The sequence below is a fragment of the Carassius carassius genome, chromosome 20 (assembly GCF_963082965.1).
Source record: "Carassius carassius chromosome 20, fCarCar2.1, whole genome shotgun sequence".
Classification (NCBI taxonomy): Eukaryota; Metazoa; Chordata; class Actinopteri; order Cypriniformes; family Cyprinidae; genus Carassius; species Carassius carassius.
In genome coordinates this window covers 30,857,703-30,880,529 of record NC_081774.1, presented here as the reverse complement: position 1 = coordinate 30,880,529, position 22,827 = coordinate 30,857,703, and the positions used below count along the sequence as shown (strand labels likewise).

The 22,827-nt window shown below is 36.4% G+C and overlaps 1 protein-coding gene across 1 annotated transcript in view; it reads right to left on the bottom strand.

Annotated features, from left to right (window-relative positions):
• Positions 1-21,259, bottom strand: part of pth1r (parathyroid hormone 1 receptor) — a 79,805-nt gene extending 58,546 nt beyond the window's left edge. Inside the window, exon 1 of the mRNA XM_059500986.1 lies at positions 20,553-21,259. Coding sequence (XP_059356969.1) covers positions 20,553-20,627 — 75 coding nt within the window. The 5' untranslated portion in view covers positions 20,628-21,259. The remainder of the gene's footprint in view (positions 1-20,552) is intronic.
• Positions 21,260-22,827: the final 1,568 nt, after the last annotated feature.

The following is a 22,827-nucleotide window of genomic DNA, read 5'->3' as shown; positions in this document are numbered from 1 at the left end:
CATGTTACACTGTCTCCAAGCATGCCTGCCCAGCATATCAATATAAACATATATGAATTCTGTAAGGATCTCATTGCTTTTTGTTTTTGTACTGTTGACATATAAAGCAATTTCGTTGCTGGATGCTCTGATAATTATGACACGTAGTCTGAAACTGCACCAGTTTTAGTTGACCGTAAAGGTGTCTTGATGCCAACAACAACAGTTTTTCCTCCACTGTTATCTTCAATATTATTTACTGAATCATGGCTTCTTGCTTTCTACAGCTAGTAAAACTGATGCTTTCTGTCTATGCATCACTTTTCAAGTAAAGAAGAGTTGAGCAGGAGAGCATGGAGCAAGACATCAGAGCATTTACTCTGAAATATTATAGGTGCATTGTAATAAGTTCATTACATTTTCAAAGGCCTGAGGCAGGGGAGTGAACAGACAAATTAAAGGACTTCATGAAATAAATATGACTAAGGATAAGTCTGAAAGCCTTACAAAGAGATATATCCTGCAATTAATAGCATAAATGGATGATGACAAGTCTGGAGAGAAAAAAAGAGACCACCAAAAGGTCTGTAGCTTTAGCCAAAGGTTCAGTTTATGCAATGTGACATTCAAATGGTAACACACACACACAATAGTGGAAAGGTAAAATGTTTTATATGTATAAGCAGGTTTTGAACAATTACTTGGAATACGGAATAATGTGCATCAGTTAATCACTCACAATAAGACCAAATACCATATCAGCCAAGAGGCTAGTGTTATTAGCATAAGTTAACATCTTCATTATCACATTTGAAGATGTTACTAGTTTTTGCAACCAGCTTCATTAATGCCCTAACAACTAATTTAAGCCCAGAAGGCATGTTTTCCTGTGTTTCTCATTTGAAAATGAGTGCCAATGTAATTAGCCGTAATATAAACATACCCTAAGACCAAAATAAAGCTCACTTCTGCACACCACTGTAGGATTTTGATGTCATTTGAAGGTCCCTAGCTGCAAACATATCTAAAATGCAGTGTGAAATTACACCAAGGCTTTGCTGTCACATCTTTTTAGTTGCACCTCTGGCATTCTAACAAATAGCCCGTGCCAAATGACATGAAGGCTGAAACTAGTAGAAAATACCGCCTGATATCATTATGCAGCAGGAGAATGTCAAGAAAGCGTCAACCTAATAATGCTGTTATCGAGGGATCTCCACTGCCCTTTGGTCGCTCTATGGCCGCTGTCAGACTGCTGCCTACTCGTGAGTGTCAGAACTAAATGTGGCTGCTTCCTAACACCGTGCTCGTGAAAAGCTTTTCAGTGTAAAATGTGATAAGAAGTGTTCTGAGGAGTGACTCTTTGCCACAGCTTGCCTATAGCCAGATAACGACGACACCTTGGTAGACTTTATCCTGTTCAGTGTGTAGTCTAAATGGGACGGAAAGCTCTGTGTGCAAAACATTGAAAAAAGTATAAAAAAAGATTATAACTCAAAGCTAATATTTTAAGCAATCTATTCTAATCCTAATTTTAAAGTTGTAATTACAATCTCATTTAAAGCTCACGTCCAATTTTTAAGGGGTCATATGATTACATTATTTGGTGTAATTAAATGTAAGGCTAAGGTTAAAAAAACACATTATAATCCACATAATGTTCATGCTTCTCCTCTATGCCCCGCCTTCTGAAACTTGTCGATTTTTACAAGGCTCATCGCTTTTCAAAGCTAACTCTGATTGGCCAGTTATCCAGTTCGTTGTGACTGTGATATCTCTTTGGATTTGAGACTTTAATCTTTACAACTTTACAGATCTTCTTTATGCACCAAGAGCTTGTAACACTCCATAGAGAAAGCTAAGCTGAGAAAGATTAACTTCTATCTATGTCATTCTTAAGAGCAAGTTTCATAATATTTGCATTAAATAAATAATTATTTTAAGCAAAACATAAAGCAAGGAAAACATTTTATGCTGTCATATGGTCATGCTACAATATGCTCTACCTGGGGGGCATATTGTCACATTTTACATTCCATTTTTTGAAAAACATACATACTGTAATTATGAAACAAAACGATATTTGTACTAGATAAGTGTGAAATTACTGTGGATAAAAAATATACTCTGAACCCCCTGGATTACACAATAACTGTTCAGTTATGTTTCAGTTATAAGTCGATAAAGTGCACTTAAAATAACTTAATTGGTTAAAAATTCACCCAAAAAGTAAAATTCTGTCATCATTTACTCAACCTCAAGTTGTTCTAAATCTGTATGATTTTCTCTCTTGTGTTCAACATAAAAGTTGATATTTTTACTTCCATATTATGAAAAAAAAAGGTAGTCAATGGCTACCAGCAACTATTAGTTTGCCCACATTCTTGGTTTGGAACAAGTGGAGACTGTCCCTTTAAGAAAACATCAGCGCTAAGCTGACTCCGTTTTCAGCTGGTCTTTTAACAAGTGCTGCAACACTCTGTCCAAAGGTGCAGCCTGCTGTGATCTGGCAGAGGTCAGAAGAAACAAGGAGATGTTCTGCAAAAGTGTCTGATTGGAGCAGAGGCACATGAGCGGAAGGACAGAGAGAGCACTCAGAGGTTAATAGATGGCATCCCAATTGGAGTTAATCAGAGATTTCTTAATTATCAGGAGGTGTCTCTCATTTTTTTCAGAACATCCCACCCGTTGATTAGCCAGTTAAATGGCCTATTGTAAGTGAACCTTGATGGCAAGGTCGAATGTATTTCTGTGTAGTTCTCAGATATCCAGTCAATTTTGTTTTTTTTCTGTACCTTTACAGAAGAAAACATGAAACATTTCTGGAAAAAGAAAGAAAAAAAATTACTCCCTAGTGCCACTTTTGATTCCCCTTTTGAGTTAAGATGAGCTCCCCTTCTTTGACAACTGCCTACTAGCTTATCATTTAAGCAGCATTTCTGATTTGCATAAGTCATTTTTGTTTATGTCATTACTCCAGTAGTGCAACTTATCTGTCTAGTAATATATTTTGGATAAACGTAGTAAAATGGGTAAGTTTCAAGGACTATTATGTAGTAGGACTTTAAGTTTCATGTTCAAATGATAAATATTGACATCAGTGGAATGCAAAATTAAATTAGTTAAAAAAAATGGTTTTGTTTTCAGTATTTAGTATCTCATTCAGATGCTTATTGTTTAATGCACCTTGCTAATGAACTGTCCTGTCAAAACATTACAGGCCTTTCCATCAGTAAACAATGCAATGTGTGAAGTGATGTCAAACAGCTTTGAAAATCCTCAGCAAGTCATGCAGTGATGAATCATAAATCAACAATACAATTTTATTTTTAGACAAATTGTTAATTAAAGCGAGAAAAGATGATAATCTGTTGCTTTGATTAGCATGTTGTTAGGTTCTGTGAAATTGCACCTTATTCTGTCTGTACAGAAAGAACTGGGTGAACTAATTAGTATTCACACTGAGATATCTGTAGATAATCTTAACGTTTTTGCATGTTGTGGAGGATACACATACACACACACACGCACATATATATATGTCTGTGTGTGTGACCCTGGAGCACAAAAGCAGTCTTAAGTCGCTGGGGTATATTTGTAGCAATAGCCAACAATACACTGTATGGGTCAAAATTATAGATTTTTATTTGATGTTTCGTGAGGATATTTAGTAAATTTCCTACCGTAAATATATCAAAACCAAATTTTTCTTTAATAATATGCATTGCTAAGAATTTTTGTTTCTCAGTATTTAGATTTTTTGCACCCTCAGATTCCAGATAATCAAATAGTTGTCTCTCAAACAAATATTGTCCTCCTAACCCCCTTTTGCCTTCGGAACTGCCTTAATTCTTTGTGGCATAGATTCAACAAGGTGTCGGAAACATTCCTCAGAGATTTTGTTTCATATTGACATGATATCATCACGCAGTTGCTGCAGATTTGTCAGCTGCACATCCATGATGTAAATCTCCCGTTCCCCCACATCCTAAAGCTGCTCTACTGGATTGAGATCTGGTGACTGTGGAGGCCATTTGAGTAAAGTGAACTCATTTTCATGTACAAGAAACCAGTCTGAGATGATTTTGGCTTTGTGACATGGTGCATTTTCCTGCTGGAAGTAGCCATCAGAAGATACACTGTAGGTACACTGTAGTTATAAAGGGATGGACATGGTCAGCAACAATGCTCAGGTAGGCTGTGGCGTTTAAACGATGCTCAGTTGGTACTAAGGGCCCAAAGTGTGCCAAGAAAATATCCTCCACACAATTACACCACCACCAGCCTGAACCGTTGAGACAAGGCAGGATGGATCCATGCTTTCATGTCCTTTACACCAAATTCTGACCCTACCATCTGAATGTTGCAGCAGAATCGAGACTCATCAGACCAGGCAAGTTCTTCTAATCTTCTATTGACTATTTTGGTGAGCCTGTGTGAATTGTAGCCTCCGTTTCCGGTTCTTAGCCTACAGGAGCTTCAACCGGTGTGGTCTTCTGCTGCTGTAGCTCATCTGCTTCAGGGTTAAACGTGTTGTGTGTTCAGAGATGGTATTCTGCATACCTTGGTTGTAATGAATGGTTATTTGAGTTACCATTGTCTTTCTATCATCTCTAACCAGTCTGCCCATTCTCCTCCGACCTCTGACATCAACAAGGCATTTTCATCCACACAACTGCTGCTCACTGGATATTTTTTCTTTTTTAGACCATTCTCTGTAAACCTTAGAGATGTTTGTGCGTGAAAATCCCAGTAGATCAGCAGTGTTTGAAATACACCAACAACCATTCCACGTTCAAAGTCACTTAAATCCCCTTTCTTCCCCATTCTGATGCTCAGGTTGAACTAAATGCACTGAGTTGCTGCCATGCTGATAAGCAATTTTTGTTACCAAGTAATTAAGTGTAAAGTGGCTGGTAAGAGTGTGTGTGTGTGCTTTATATAATTATAAACTAATTTTATTTCAACTAGTTCTCCAAATCCTACATTTTTATCATACATGCCCCAGGTCAATACAATATCTGCGAGACTAGATCAACACAGATAAATGTTGTCTGTTTTAATAGCAATTTATAAATAATTTCTATATGAGGCAAAAGTAATTCTACAGTAAAGTAAGTCTAAAGTCACTAAAAGTAAAGTAATATGCAGTCACTACAATCACATATCAATCAACCTCAACAAATATGAATTAAATACAATGAATGTTGAACAGTGTGAGACAAAAAACCATTATAATATCAAATTAGTTGAACTTTGTAGGAGGGGGGGGTGTGATACAATTAGTTTATTGCATGATTTCATGGAACACGCTGGCATTAAACATTTTGTAGAGAAAGTTTGTAGAGAAAGTTTCTTAAGCTTATCAAGGCTGCATTTATTTTTTTTGTAAAAAAAAACAAACAAAAAAAAAAAACATTAATGATGTGAAATATTATAACAATTTAAAATAATGTTTGTTTGTTTTAATATACTGTAAATATAATGTATTTATTCAAATGAGAAATATTTTCTAATGGTATATGTCTTTATTACTTTTTACCAATTTGACCCAATGTATTTCTTAAAAAAATTCTACCCCCAAACTTTTAAATGGTATTGTATATTGCAAACAAAGGATTTCTATTTTAAATTAATGCTAGGCACTTTTTTTTTGTAGCTTGTATATGTGTCTCTGAAATGTTCTGACCTGCCCTGAAAGTAACATTAAAATACATTGCTTCCATAACATAGCATGTTTCAGAGTGAGAGGAAATCTTGGGTGGGAGTCTTTTTCAATTGATTGGATCACAAATAAAAGTGTTTGCTACAAACTACGATGTGGCCAAATGTTTGGAAGCACTGAAAAATAAGAGGGATCTCTTACTTTGTTTGTCTTTGACTTCATGAGGAAAAGCAGATTGTGTGTGTCAGTGAGAAGCCGTGTGGAGGAATGCAGGTTGTGGCACTGATTGTGCAGCATTTACAGCACATGGTCTCTGCATATATTAGCCAGCAGTCACAAGGGCGTGGGGCACTGGATAAATGAACCCCAGTGTTTCACTACATCGTCAGCAGAGCTCGCGCTCACACTTATCCAAATCACAAACCTTCACTCACAGAGAGCAGTGCAAACCCAAACACACTGGGCTACGATAATAATTATTTATGATCTCTCAGAGAAAGAATGGGTGGGCTATCGACCTGCATCACAAAACCCACTGCACAGGTCTACCTTCCCTGGGAAAGAATAGGCCTCCTACATCACAAAACTTGCTACTTTCCACAAGCACAAAAGCTAGAAAGAAGCAAGGGTAAATAACTTGAGAAGTAATCTGTGCTGGTGTCAAGCTAAGAGCGTTTTATAGTTATAAAGCATGCTGCCCAGGGTTTGCATCGGGGCCTTGCTGCTATATGAATACTGGATCACTTAGCATTTCTCCCCAGCGGTATTGAATCTCCCGGCTGGAAAATCTAGAGCAATGAACTGAATACTTACAAACTCCCATAAGCCTCTGAGGTTTGCAATGAAACTAATAAAGATCCTTTTAAGAATCCCCCACCCAAGCCCCTCAGCACCCCCTTCACAGCCAGCTCTGCCAAGAGTTTGGTGCCGTCTGGTGAAGAGGCTGTATACCTCCAGCACCTCAGATCCACGATGCCTGATAGGTATTCTTTGACTCGAATGCTTCTCGCCATTAGAGTGGAGAAGCAAAAAGTTCATGACTGCAAATTTTCACATGGTAACACTACTCTGTCAACCTGGGAGTTGTGGAATGCAGAGCTGCCTGGAATCCAGGGGCCGGGACTTCGATGATAGGCAAACTCGGGAAAGAAGACAACATTCACAGGAGATTGAGTCAAAATTATGCCATTCCTTCTGAACTATCAAATGCATGGTCTACTGAATAGATGGATGGTGTAGAGATAACTACATCAGTGTTTTAGCACATGGGTACCAACAGATTAGCCTGGATGGTGCTGTTCCACAGTAATTCTCATTCACATGGCTGTGTGCTGTTTATGCTTTTTAAGGTGCTGGTTTTGAGTTGCACTATTATGCCTAGGGCCTAAAATTAACACTCGCCAAGAACCAAATGTGAGTAAAATCAGTGTTGGTAAGTATGTGAAACATGAGAACAGTGTTCTCATCTCGTTCAGCATCTCGTTCGCAGTCAATGCTGCTGCACATGAACTCTCTGAATCTCTGAAAGCGCTGTGAGTTTGACTCGCTTATAACAGTTTTGAATGAGAATGGTTTATAAATGTTTGTCAGCTGAATGAAAGAAATTCAAAAGAGACGTTTCCCTGCTGCTTTCTGCCAAAGTAATAGCGTTTAATGTTTGAAAGCAAAGAAAAAACAACCATAAATATTTGTATTGTAGTTGCACTGTTGTTATAAAAAAGTGTTAATTCATTAATTAACATGAACAAACAATGAACAGCACATTTATTACTGTATTTATTCATCTTTGTAAATGTTAGTTAATTAAAATACAGTTATTCATGTTGTTAGTTCATGCTAATTTACAGTGTATTAACTAATGTTAACAAGCACAATTTGTGATTTGAATAATGCATTTGTAAATGTTGAAATTAACATCACCTAAGATTAATAAATTCTGTAGAAGGATTGTTCTTGTTTAGCTCATGTTAACTAATGCAGTTAACTAATGGACCATTATTCTAAAGTGTTACCTTAATAATTAATAATAATAATAATACAAATTCAAATTAGATGTGTTTCTCCAGTTGTTTTACCTGTAATTTCTTTTTTTATGTTTTATAAAATAATGCACAAACAGTCAGTAAAAAATAGATATTAACAGCTGGTTAATTTCCCCAAATCTAAAAACAGAAACTACACTGGAGAAAGACTATATAACATTTGTAATTGTATTAAAAGACCATTATTTTCCACAACTCAAGCTCAGCTGGAACAGTACCATTGAGTAATGTGTGTGTTTGTGTGTGTATTTGTGTGTACATATCTTTAAGCATCTGATAAAATGTAATTACAATATCATAAATTCAGGTGTCATATAAAATGTTTGAGATAGTACACAAGGCAGCGATGAGCTAGAATAGGTTTATCAACTCATATTGACATGTTTCCCTAGTATCTAAAATGACTATCCTCTTCACACAATCCTTCTGTACATCTCCCTTTGAAAGCCAGTTTAACTGCATTATTGAAGTATTTGTAGTAGAGCTGTCAGGTGATTTAATTTTTTGTCTAATTAATAACATGATGTGCCGATTAATGAATCAAATTAATCACAAATTACAGTAATTGCACATTAATTTAGGCTAAAAAAGTCATTATTATTATTATAATGTTAAATGAGAAAAACACTGAATAGACGTAAAAAAAAAAAAACATGAAAAATAAACTTTTTGATTCAACAAATAATTTATTACACATAAATTCTTAAGGCAACAATGTGGCCATAACATTGTTTTCAGAGTCTGCATACAGTCACATCACTAGAATAGTAAGCACACCATCTGATTTTTGTAATAGGTTGCACATATGCACTGACTTGGTTTTGCACTAATCAGTTGATCCACAAGGTGGCAACACTTGCTTTAAAATAGTGCAAAGACACTTTTATCAGTCATAACTTCTGGAGAAAATAGACCCAAAGATGAAGCTTTCTATAGCACATGTGTAGACTGTTTGCAGTCGCATACAACTTGGACTATACCTTGAAATTAGGGGTGTAACGATTCACTCGTTTTCTCGATGCATCGATTACAAACCCTGTCGATTCACATGCATCGATCTTGAAACATGATTTTTGAATCGTGAATTGCCGATCTCGGACAGTAATCGATTCAAAATGCTAAGAATCGAATGAATCGTGATTTCTATAGCGATTCAATGCTTTCAAAATTTATACACATTAAATTACTACACGCACGAATTAATGGAGACCTTGAAGAGTGTTCGTGAATCGTGCCTCTTATCTGTCCTTCACGCGCTCCACTGTTTACCGACTGACTGTCACAGGATTGCGCTCGCGCTCCGTTCGTCTCTGACGCAGCTGACGTGTGATCTATAGGACTCGTGGCCAGTAATGCTAACGTGAAGTAGCTTTACTTTTCTGTAGTTTGTCAATGGCTCTCTGCATCTTACCGACGGAGTTACCGGAGCCGTCGACAGCTGTGTTTATTGCATGGACGGAGCAGAAATGTAAGTGTCTAAATCATACGCACAGATCCATTGAATGATAAATGTTTTTAAACAATGCGGATGAACTGAATATACGAAGGAAACTTTTAAAATTAACCACAGCATTAACAACGACCTTGAAATAAGAGCGCGAGATTTATCTGATAATATGCATGAAAGTAGCCTAGCGTTTGTTTCATTAGCAAACAGACATCTGGCACGTTTTCTCTCAGAATCATTCGCTGATGGAGAGGAAAAGTTAAAGGAGTCATGACCCACAATTTTCACTTTTCCACGAGAATCAATGTATGTTATGATTGCCTAACGATTATACACTGGCCGGGAAGCCGATATTTAAAAGTGAAGCGTTTGTTTACCTCAGGGTTTGTAAAATAGCCCACGTGCACGCGCACTCAAATACGAGATTTTGATTTCTGGATATACCATGCAGGATGCAGGATATACCATATATGGACACCGCAGCAGGAAGCTCGCCCCTTCCCCTCTCCCCCTCATATTCAGTCGAGAAAGATGCTGGAGTAGTGCACACGTGAGTTGCTCTGTGGTTGACTGCCAGAATCAACATGTAAATGTGTTTTCTCTACCAAGAACGGACCTAGCTATCAGAGACCAGTGGATTAAATTCATTTTTAATGACGCGGTTCCTTCAACCCTTCCACTGGCTTATCGTTAACGTTACGTGTTTGTGCTAAACATTGTACGCCGAAATCCTTCACAAATTTGGGGCAATATCAGGCGAAGTTGGCATCGAAGCTCGGGAAAAGCGGTAAGACTGTTTTTATTGCTCTACTGTGTGTAACAAACAGCATAACTGCTAATGCGGCTATTGTATGCTATTGCGTCTGTCACTAGACAAATAAACGAAAGACTGGAGGTGAAGTAATTATTTATGTTCCCTGTAAACGGACTGCAAAAACGGACTTTTGACTGCATTATAATGATTTCTTAATTCAGAATATGATCAAGATTGCGTAGGTTGATGTGTTCGGGGAATTTGCCAGTTAATAGTAACATTTAAAGCCCCTTAAATGAACGAAATGACTCGAAAAAAGATTTGTTCATTTTGATGAACGACTTTGAACAAGAGAGTCTGGCGTTGCCAGATTGGGTGGTTTACGGTGTGTTTTAGGTGGGTTTTCGCCTGGAAGGCTTTATAGAAATCTGGCATCCTACTGAACGAAGTTAAACTGAGAGAGCGTGGCGTTCACAGACACCAGAATGAACGACTTCACAGTAACGTTCATCGGGCAGTAATGAGGTACGTTCAGTTCAGTCCAAAACATGAACGAGTTCATGAACTATCGTTCAATGAACGCGTCCAGGCACAACTCTGGCGGGAGTATTAGCTTCGAGGTATGGGGAATGGCTGCTAACGTACTTTGCAAAAAACAAATGACTGAGATCATCATGAATTCGGTTATTGTTTATTTATTGCCTAACGTTTACATGAGGCCCCGTCTAGTTTGTGTGTGTGTGCTGTGCTCGTCTTATATTTGTGTGTGTGTGCTGTGCTCACGTCTCATATGAGTAACTTTATGTGCGTAGATAGTTCATATACATGTATGTGTGACTAGTACTTAGTATATATGCAAGCGTGTTTCATATGTGTGCGTGAATGAAGTTTGATTTAAGCCCTAAACGGCGCTGGCCGGGAAGCCAGTCGCGTTCATTCACAACTTGCGCCATGATGTCAGTTTGTAATGATATGCTAAAGCGTTACCTGCGGGGTCAACCCCCCTCCTTCCTGCAACCAATCAACGTGCCCCTCATTTGCATTATTATAATGACCGTCCACGACAGCCAAAATATCGCATCAGATCTCGCGAGACAATAATGCCTACAGAGATAAGGGTCTGAGGAGCTCTGTGTTAATTTTTTTTTCCAATTTTCTTTTTTAGAAGGGCCTGAAAGACTATAATACAGCAGTAGGTATCCAAGGTAATACGAGGGTATGACTCCTTTAAATAGAGATGAAGACGTTTTCACACTGAAAGAGAAGCGATCTCGCTCTCATAGACGTGCCAGGCTATATCTGCAGCTAAACTGAATAAAAGCAGAATGAACTGATGAAACTAAAAAAAACCCACAAAAAAATTTATGAATGATGCAGTGCTAATTGACATTTATTACAGTACAGAAACTATAAAGTATATTTTCTACCTTATTCTGTGCAGAAAAATTTAATAATTGCTAATTAAATGTAGCCTAGTATATAAAACAATCATAAAATTGCCATTAGGAAAAAAATATCGATTACAAATGATTTATTATTGTCCAGCAGTGTATTTGATTTATTACAGTTAATTAAAAGTAATTAAAAAAGATAATTCCTTCTAAAAAAAAAAAAAATAATAATAATAATAATAATAATAATTATTATTATTATATAGGCTACATAAATAAAATGATTGTATTTGACATTTCTGTCACTTCTGAAATTATGGCTATGCCCCTGGTGTGACAAAATGTTAGCTTATACATAATACTCTTTAAGCTCTTTTTTAAAAACTTGGCTTACATACATTTTTACGTATGCCATGTCGCATCATTAAACTAGCATTTAACAATGGACAAAAGTTTTTTTTGTTTTTTTTCTAACCTATGGTTCTCTAACCATAAATGCTACTGTAATTTGCCCCCTGACTAAGTATTTAAAGAATTTAGTAGAAGCATTTAAATAATCCCGTGAATGCACTTAAAGAATGCAGAATCGAATCGAATCGAATTTAATTGTGAATCGAATCAAATTGAATCATTCTAAATTTGCAAAAATCGTTCTTGAATCGAATCGAAAACCTATGAATCGTAATCGAATCGAATCGCTGCCTTCCCAAAGATTCACAGCCCTACTTGAAATCCTATGCACAATTGGTAGCATCTGCGTAAAGAAAAACACAACTTTGGCCCTTTAAGTGGTGTATATTTACAAAGATTATTCAAAGGTGGCATGAATGCATTTACACTGAAATTAGAATTGCAAAAAACAATGTAATAAATTAGATTTTTTGTTTTGTTTAGTGACTCTACATTTGGAAACTTAAAGCACTGGTAGATGGCAGCAAATCACTGTCTTAAAGAGTTAGAGTGTCATTCCATCATTCATTCCACCTACATGTTTTAATGGCTGGTTCATTTATAAATGAACCAAGTGACTGTCTTTATGAATCACTGACTCACTCAATTCATTCAGTATTTAAACACCAGTGTTAGTTGCTTGGAAAGGCACAATGCGCCTGCTGTGGCTGAAACTAGTCTCATTGGCAAAACTGAGCAAAAACAGATAATATTGTGTCCAAAATGTAACATATTATTAACACTCAATGTTTACTAAACTTTGAGATTTTGCAAAAAAAAAGAGAAACACTCATGCTAGTGTGATATTGCTAAACTATATCATATGATATTAATATGAAACATTAAAATTAAAAGTTTACTTCCGTACACTCTCAGAAAAAAGGTACAAAAGCTGTCACTGAGGCGGCATCTTTTCAAAAGGTACACTTTTGTACCTATACTTTAGGTACTAATATGTTCACTTTAGGTACTAATATGTACTTTTAAGGTACCAATAAGGACTCTTTAGGTACAAAGGTCTGCCTTTTAGAAAGGTACCGCCCCAGTGACAACTTTTGTACCTTTTATTTTCTGAGAGTGTATGCCAATATGGATTTCACTCATATTCACTTTAACTACAGATGAACACAAATAAATCGTATCCTAACCCACCTTTTAAAGCAGATCGCCAAGATCTGAAAACCTCTTTCACACGAACTGACATCAAATGGACTTGGGTTCACACCAATGAGTGAAAGTGCCTGAGAAAACATTCAGCCAAGGTATCAGTCTACAATAATTTCCCTAAATATTTTTGATATGTTTCCTTTATTTACGACAAACTGGATGCCCAAAAAAATATATAATGCATAAAAGAAATGCATGAGTGACTTTACTCATGGCTCGGCACTTCATGGACTCCGTCCAAAAATCTGACAGGCAAAATGCTTCTCGTTGAAATATTTGTGCTAGCTGTGTCACCTATTTGGTTTGCTGTAAAACTGGCATTGAGTTACTCACACTCCAACATTCTTTGAGTGGAAAAGGTGGGGGGAAAATCCTGGCAAAGGTCAAGGGAAGTCAAGTAAACAACATTTTCCCGAGTCAAATACTGCCATCATATTGCCTTGCCACGCTAGTGAAACTGAGGCCTTAACTATTAACACGAGCTCTGAGTCATGAACTGCTGCCAATAGATGCTGTACATCAGTCCAGAGACCGGCTGCAAATTTGGAATATTTCTCTAATTGTTTCTATCATACAGGAAGAAAGATAGCACTTTTAATTGAGGCATATTTCTTTCCAGTTACTTTTATCCTTAGCAAGAAGTATTGAGCTCTCATAGAGGAATGTTGACTCCTTAGTGGGTGTAAGCTTTAAGCACACAGCTATCCGTCTGCTTGTTTTAATGTGTAGAAGGCAGAGATGATGGCAACCTTCAAAACTCTTTCCACACAATGGTAGCATGCAGTGACCCTCAATCATAGACAGTGCTTTCTTTGCCCTGATGCATATCCATTCACAGAACTGTATACTCTTTGGTGAAAGCTGATTGTGACACAACAATGTAATCAAACATTTATTAAGGTTTACGTGAATGCTTGTTTGAAAGTTCAACATTTCCGAATCATGTTTGGATGAGTTGAGTACAAAGCCTAATTCAATCTGGAAATTCATTGGATTATGTAATATATAGAAACAATCTCAAAAACACTGTTATAACTATGACCTTACAGTAATTAACAGTACAAGGATTTAACTAGACATGCCTACAGGGACAATATGCAATTAAAACCACATATTATGGAAAACACTATTACTTTACAACGGACACACTGGTTTCTCTCATCAAGTGCTCGCACTGCAAGGTTACAAGGCATTAATTCAGGAAAAAAAAAACGTCTGATTGCAATCATGACGGTTTGTACCTAGTAATAGACGCACAAATGGAAGGGCCAATCAGTGGGAATTATTCCTGAAGGTCAAAGGCGTCATAGTAACTGTAATAACACTGCTGATAAAGTAAAGAGATTTGGACTGTCAATTTTCAGTCCCAAATCCATCTGAAGCACATGCACAACACTGTAAGAACAGATCAGACTCCAATGTTTGTTTGGTGTGAAGAGCTGGGGGAAGAAATATGGCGGGGTTGAAAGCCAAAGCGGATCAATTTGTTCATTCTCTTTTTGTGTAGCCGCAACGATTCATGTTGTAAAATTGGATGTTCGGTTCACTTAAACTCACCAGTTTTTTAGACCATATGTCTGGAAAAGATAGCAATGGTATTGGGGGGGGGGGGGGGGTTGAAACATTGTTCTGCATACTGTATAAAATGCTTATGAGTAAGAAGACTACAGAAGAAGCATAAAAACAAAGAGAAACATCTGACTGCAATGATAATCCAATTCAAAGATAATGTATTCATTCAAATAGTGTTCATGTAAAGGTGCAGATTTCAGCAAAAACATATATTAGACATGCATGAGTAACACTCAATTATTTTAAAGAACCTGCAGTATGTAAACAAACAACTGCATACAGTAGATATGGTCTATAATATGTGTCATAATCTTTTCGATTTTTTCTGCTTTGTTGAACGAGGGTTCCAAACCAACACTACATCAAGACTTATACTCTTCATTTGTAAAAGAAGCAAATTTACTAAGCCATTTCACTACTGATGTATCCAAGAATATGCTTCAGTTTTAAAATGTTCCTTGTTGCATTTATCTCAAAAACCCTCTTTTGAAGAAGAAAGTACAAATCAATCAATCGTTTGTTCAAAGAACTTCTAGAAACGTAATTATAAAATGAGAAATAGTTCTTAGGGTAATAACAACAAACTCTCTGCACATGTGCTTCAGTGGTAAAGGCAAAAATAACAGGAATGATTAAGTGTGTGTAGTGAGGCCAGTATCTGCATCTGTTGCATTGGCAAAATTTGTTCAAATTATGTAAAAATCCATTTTAAATGTATTTCTGGGTAGCACTTTACAATAAGGTTTCATTTGTTAACATTGGTTAACTATATTAGTTAACATGAACAATGCCTACAGAATTTATTAATCTCAGTTAGCTCAACATTTACTAATACTGTACATTAAAATCAAAAATTGTATTTGTTAACATTAGATAATGCACTGTGAACTAACTCAAACATTTCACAAAGGTTAATAAATGCTGTAAAAAATATGTGACCCTGGACCACAAAACCGAAGACTTCGGCTTCAGTCACATTCCTAGATTTATCTGCCAGCATGACTAATTGACTAATTTAACTCAATAATAAATAATTAAGTTTAGTTAGGTCAAAAGAATCTAAGATAGAATCCAATCTAATATTAATTATAGAATGATTTTGGAATGATTATAAATAAAAAGACAATGCATGTTGACCCCTGAACCTTTTCCAAACCAGCTGTACTTTCTTACTTTCAGAGCAAATATTCATACATAACTCACACAAGGGTTGTACGGTAGCCCGATATTATAATCACATAAACATATATTTCATGTAAACATGCAGTGCCACAGTATTTTTAATATGGTAGTTTATCAAAGTTGGCATGAAATGAAAATTCACGCTATATACTTTTAAATACATGTTATTGATTTTAATTTAAAAGATTCATTCATGCAATTGTTGCATTACTTATTTTAATTTTGAGATGTCAGACTCCTCTTTTTTCGGTGATGTCAATCAACAACTATTTTTTCTTTCCTTTTTTCTGAAAATCTGTCACACTTTGAACACTTTCCACAATACGGAAGAAAGGATCTGCTGTTACTTTCATCGCAACTTGCACCTCAATTACCGTTCAAAAGTTTGGGGTCAGTAAATTAACTAAGAAAAAATTTAAAACAAAACATGAAGCAGCACATTTGTTTCCAACACTGATAATAAATCAGAATCTTAGAATGATTTCTGAAGGATCATGTGACACTGAAAACTGGAGTAATGATGCTGAAAATTCAGCTTTGATCGTAGAAATAAATTACATTTTAAAGTATATTAAAACAGAAATCCAATCTTAGAAACTGAAATAATATCTCACAATATTAGTTTTTTTTTCTGTATTTTTGATCAAATAAATAAAGCCTTGATGAGCATTAAAAATCTTTCTGATCCCAAACTTTTGAACGGCAGACAGTGTATATATATATTTGTGTGTGTGTGTGTGTGTGTGTGATTTTTCTTCTCCTAAATAGCTTGACCATTAATTTATCGTTACTTTGAGATTCACAGCTAAACAGAATAACTTAGTGATTTGTGAATTCTGTGATTGGCCCCTGAAGCACCCACATATTCAGTGATTGACTAGTGCCCTGATCTAACTCTTGCAGTGAGTAAGACCTGCAACTTGACCTTTTTTTATTGTCATTTTGGCTAAATGTGAAGCCTGGGTGATATAGGTCACAACATTTGTCTCCAATGACAAGAGAAAATAGTGTCCTCACTGTTATTCTGTGGACAAATATACATGCAGCTGAGCAGCAAAGTGACAACTTAGTCATACGCCGGGCATTAGTTGCATGCCGTGGCTCCTGAGAAGTTGCATTTCCTCTTTAATAAATGCAGGAGATAGTGAGTCACTTTGTCCAGACAACATTTTCTGTAACAATGCATGCTGGGTGACCCACTGAGAATCGTATTGTATCTGATTATAACTGAGTGGTTCACCTTCAGTGTATCCACAACTACATCTTTGCCCTTTAAAAATGGGCTGCATGAGAAGTCAAAATTGTGCACTTGGATGTTTTTATATTCCACACAAAAGGGGGAAGGCATGCAATAAAGGTTTTTAACAAAATATGTAAGGTTATTGTCAAATATCAGAAGTGCTGGTCATCACTCTTACTTTTCCTGTGAGGCTGATTGTTAGCAGTACTGTTTTATTTCAGTTATGCTCTGAATACAGGTTGTGCAAGAATGGTGTCTACAATCATTAATTTAATCAGCCAGTGTATTAAATTAATTCAACCATTGTGTGTCGCATCTAGTGACCAATTAACTAAACAATGTCCTAAATATCACTCATACCACTTTATAAAACAGCAAAGAAATAGCCAAACAAGCACCTTAAAACAAGCTCCACTCACGTTTTCTACAGAAAGGTAGGGTAGGATATTTTAGGAAAGTTAAGGTGCTTTTAGAAACTTTTCAAAAAAGCTCTATCACATACAGCATCTAATGCAGTTAGGAGCAGCTCTGAAGCGGCACCTTATTATGGCCTGGTTTCATTGACAGGGTTTAGCCTAAACCAGGATTAGGGCATAAGTTAATTAGGACATGTAAGTAATTTTTATAAACATGTCTTAGAAAAAAGCATTACTGGTGTGCAGCTTAAGACAAAAAATCGGTCAGTGCAAGTTTCTTTCAGTTGAAGCAGCTCAGATTTACATTTTAGTCTAGGACTAAGCTTAAGCCTTGTCTGTGATCTAACATGGTCCAACATACTTAAACTGTGGGTTCCTTAAATGGCAGATCAGATGGTGGACCAGATTCTGTCTCCTTTGAAGATGAAAACATACTAGTGCAATTTTGGAAAATGTGTTCGATATTAAATGCACAATCCACACGACTGTACACATAAACCATTCTCACTCCCAAGACGTCAAAACGCGGAGCAGTCAAGCAACTTTAGTGTCATTATAAAGATGCTAAAGTTACCCCTAGCCAGCAATATATTGACAAACTAGGATTTGCTTTAAATTAGAACTTGGAAAATGTATCTAAATTATTATTTGAGTACAATTTTGTCATTAAGACATTTTTCAATATATAACAAATCATAAAACACGTATAACTATAGTCAATTAAAAATAATTATATTCCAAGACTTCAGAGGCCAAATGATTGCTTTGTGTGAGAAACCAGAGTCAAATCTGATGATCACCGTCTCCTTTCGCCATAAAGTCCATATTACAAACACATTCAAAAATTGCCGCCTGAAGAAGTATTGCATCAGCTTTGATTGTGAAACGCCATTGGCTCTCGTGTCGCATGACTCATTACATCATGCTAAATTTCAGATTTATCTTTTGAATGAGATGTGGCTTCACTCAGTTCCTCACAAAGATATTTCATGGCTCCAGAAGACTTGGAATGCATCCTGACTCATTTACTTTTGGTCCGTTTTTGCATTAAATAACAGTGACTCTACCTTTATCTGCCTGTTATGTGTTTAGGTTTTGGGGTAAGCAGAGCCAGCCCATCCTACAGGAAATACAGACCCTCGCCTGGGGCCCCAAACATGCCTGGAGAGCCCCGCAGGGAGATATACATTATGGTTTTAGTACAGTTACTGCCAAATAAACATTCTCTGTTCTCCATTGACAAAATGTGATCGGCACACCAGCACAAACAAGCAGATGTACAAGGACTTTTAAAACACTAACCACAATGACTGAAACAACAAAAAATAGTGTGAAGTATAAAACAATCTTTCAATCAGCAAATGAAAAATAACTGATAAATAAGTTAAATCACTAGTGACAATAAACACAGAATAAACAAGAACAGCAAACCACAAAATATAAAATGTATCGTAACCTGCAAAACTGCATTCATGTCACGTAGCATTGCCAGTTTATGGAATACCATCTTATTTTCCAATATTACAGACTTTCCTTAAAAGTGCCACAAATGCACAAATTGGCCCCCTAAAATGAGTACTTTGTGGCTATTTGAGATGCTTTCTGTGTTTAAAGCAGCGTTTGGATAGCAGAAGCAGCGCAAAGTCTCACTCTGTTTTGTCAAGAATAATCTGGGGAATGAATTCAAAGGCTGACAACACAAAGATGAAAAAAATCTGAATGAAAATGTGGCCTATTAATTAATACATGAACTAATCTGTCTATTAAAAACCTACTCTCTATGAGCTATAAAGAGTTTCATTACATTTATTAATTAGTTTACTCTTCACAGTTTTAACTTCTATTCACTTTTGCACATGGTTCTGTCCCACATGATTTTTATGTACATTCATTTTGCTGCACTAAATAAATGTTTATATAAAGTTACTTTATGTGAGTGGTTGACAAGGAATTTCAAACACTCAAGCGACACATTTAAAATGTAACCCTCAGTTATACAATACAGTTATTATACAACATTATACTATGACATTAATCTCTTTATGATCCATTTGTACTTTATTTATTTATTTTTTTTGTCACATCACTGATAAAAGATAAAAGGTGGTTAATAAATAGTGAAACACTTAATTAATGATGATCAGTCATACCACCTAAAATATACAATAAACCTATATAAGATTTGAATTGTATTTTTTTCAGTGCAGTTGTCATGTCAGTGGTTATTTAGTTTTAATATTATGTCAGTACTGGTGGAACCTATTGTCATGATCTTGCCGGGGACCACACAGGATAGGGTTAGGTTTAGGGTTAGGCGTTATCTATGAAAGTAATAATTAAAAAAACAAGCAACTGAAAGCAATGAGTTCCTAGTTTGTTAATGTAGTGATGTCTAAGGGTACTTTTAGCTTCTTAATAGTGACAAGGCACTTGACCATGCTTCGGTTTTTGAGAATAGTGATATATACAGAGTTGACTTGTTGTCATGTAACTGATCTTGCTTATAGTGAGAAACAAAGTGCAACCTTCTGTTCAAGCTGTGACAAATTGCATCTTTCACCATAGAGTGGCTTTAATTATACAGTGCACATCTGACTGTGTGAAGTTCGTAAAAACCAACATCCTTTACCTGCCACATCACTCAGAGTCAACATCCATCACCATTGTATCAGAAATCCCTTTTTTTATTTAATAAGGGTACTCTACCTAGGTATAAAGTGTCACTGCTGTGAATAAAGTATGCATAAAGCTTTATTTCTATACATATATTACATTTAGCTCTGCATCACATGAAATCTGAGGGCGAGTATCATTCAGGTTTTGCCAATGTATCATAAGATATGGATCACAGGATTCCATGATGAGTATCAAAGTGTTTTGCGCTCAGGTTTATAACAGTAAATTAGGTTTATATCGTATGGACTCTGTTTTAGGTTTGAGGTGGTTCATATGAATCGTGAGCATAACCAATTAGGATATGTTCAGCATACGTGCAATAGTGGAAAAAGTCTTAATGAGTTTAATGGGACATGCTGGTGGTAGCTACCCCTAAATGTTACTTAAAATAAATAAATAAATAAATTCACTGTCCTTGATTCTTGACAGTCATCAGTAATAATTGTTACTCTGGATAAGAAAGTCAAGCAGCCATATCAGTAAGCGTTTTGAAAGACCACGTAATAGAAAGAAAGAAAGAAAGAAAGAAAGAAAGAAAGAAAGAAAGAAAGAAAGAAAGAAAGAAACTTACCAGACCATAGACGAAACTCAGCAAGGTGCCGCAAAAGAGAAACCCTAAAGTGTGTACGATCAGCGTGGCTCCCATCCCGACAAGTTCACGCAAATTGATGTGAGTTTGAATGGGATTTCTCTGATGTTTGCGTCTGTTAAAGCGCAGTCAAAGAGCCAGTCATTTCTCTGCTGTCCGCTTCCCTCCCATTACATCGTTTGCTTGTAAAATTATGAATATTTTCTCACGGCTTTTCCTTGTCACAGATCTGCAGCTCGATTCAATCTGTTCCCAGTCTCTCTCTCCCGCTCGCGTTTTATTTCTCTGCATCTGTCTGCCTTTTTTCTGAAATTACATCCACATGTCAGAACTATTTATGTCCTGCTCCTTCTGCGGTAGGAAGTTCAAATGATTCTTTGTGGAGTAGAACCCGACGCTTTATTTTTAGGTCTTTAAATTTCCCTTCAACCTCGCTGTAAAAAAAAGCGACATAATAAAGCGGTGTCCCTCAGGCTCAACCTTCATTTTTCTCTCAGGACATCAAAAAACGGCAAAAGAAACGGTTTTAACGAAGACTGATGGAGCGACGTGGACCGAAATAAACACTGAAGCCACAATAAAGAAAATATTCGGGCTTTCGTTATTCGGTAGCTATAACTCAGACTTCAAGCGCAAATGCTGTCTTTAGTGAAACATGACACTTCTTGGTAATTAAAACATGATTCATTTTCAGTTTAACTGAAAGTTTAAAATCTACTACACTGATATTCGCAGTGAATCTGGCAGCTGTATTAATACAAGCGACGATACGAACGTTAGGTAACTGTGACAAAGTAGGTAAATGGGATTTTGTTTAAAGAAAGAATCCCACGTCTACTTCACATTTAACGTAAAGTCGCCGCTGAAGAAAATCAGTGTGGCTTTTAAGATTATTTTCACGCAAGTTTAGAGTTGTCCTCATTGACGGCACCCGTCGGTAACCCTCACTAAACCTCTGTAGTACATGTTGAAGAAGCGGATAGAAAGAGGCAGGTATCGCTGACAGGAGTGAAGGATTATGATTGGCTTACGGGGAAATGGTGAGTGATTTGATTGGCTGACGGTCTCTAGGGTTTCATTACACATCGACTCAAGATGACACGTGTTTCCCGCCCCTTTTGCACAAGCTTCGCATTCAGTGCTGTACTTTATGTTGGCAGACGAGCGTTTCTAAGCGGTCCGCGTCGACACCGTGCAATGCAACCGATTAAATTATGCAAATACAATGCTGGGTAACATTTGGATTTAAATTTTCGCTGGCTTCTGAAATACATCTTTCAGCAAGGTTTTAATATTTGCTTTTTCATTCTTGAACAGTTAGTAGCTGCAGTCCACTTATGATAACATCATGGTTAACCCACTTGGCTTCATTTATATTATTCCTTTTAGTTATTATATATACTTTTACCTATATGACACACACACACACACACAAAAAAACACTTTTTATTGGATTAAAAGACAAGTTGTATTTCAAGTGCATCTGAGAATTAAAAGCTGCTGGTAATTGAAACTTTTTTAGTGTGGTACCATGACAGTGTGTTTTACATTATCTTGTCCAATTTTTAATTGAGTGTGGATGCTTAGAAAAGTTAATAATAGCATACTGTACTTCTCCTGCATAATTTCAATGCACTTGAAGTAGGCTGCCCTGGAAATGAGTTAAAGGTCATGTTTTTCGTGTTTTTTTTTTTTTAAGCTTTGATTGTGTTTACAGTGTGCAATATAACATGTGTTCATGTTTCTCTTGTAAAAAAAACACAGTATTTTTCACACAATTCACTTATCTGTATACCGCTGTTTTCACTGTCATAAAAACAGGCTGATGACTTCATTGTTCTATAAAGTCCCTCCTTCAGAAACACGTAACGAGTTCTGATTGTGCCAGCGGTTCCTTTGTTGTGATTCGACACCAGCTTAGAGCACGCTGCCCTCCTGGAAACCCGATTGGGATAGTTTTGGACTAGTTTTGAGAAGCAAGTGGGCAGGATATGTTTTGAAAACCTGGCAATCCTGATCTGAACGCACGTGCTGGAGATGTACTTCTAATCACAGAATGCCTTTACTGATGAGATGCGCATGAAAATTGCATTCGATTTTTTGCACAGCCCTACAATCTAGTTAACAAAGCTAAACAGCATTGCCTATGGAATGATATTGCGGACTTTATTCAAAAGGAATTGCAAATTGTATTTGCAATTGCGTTTTCAGTTTGTGGACGCACAAAATGTGACATAATCCAAACGCAAATGCAAAT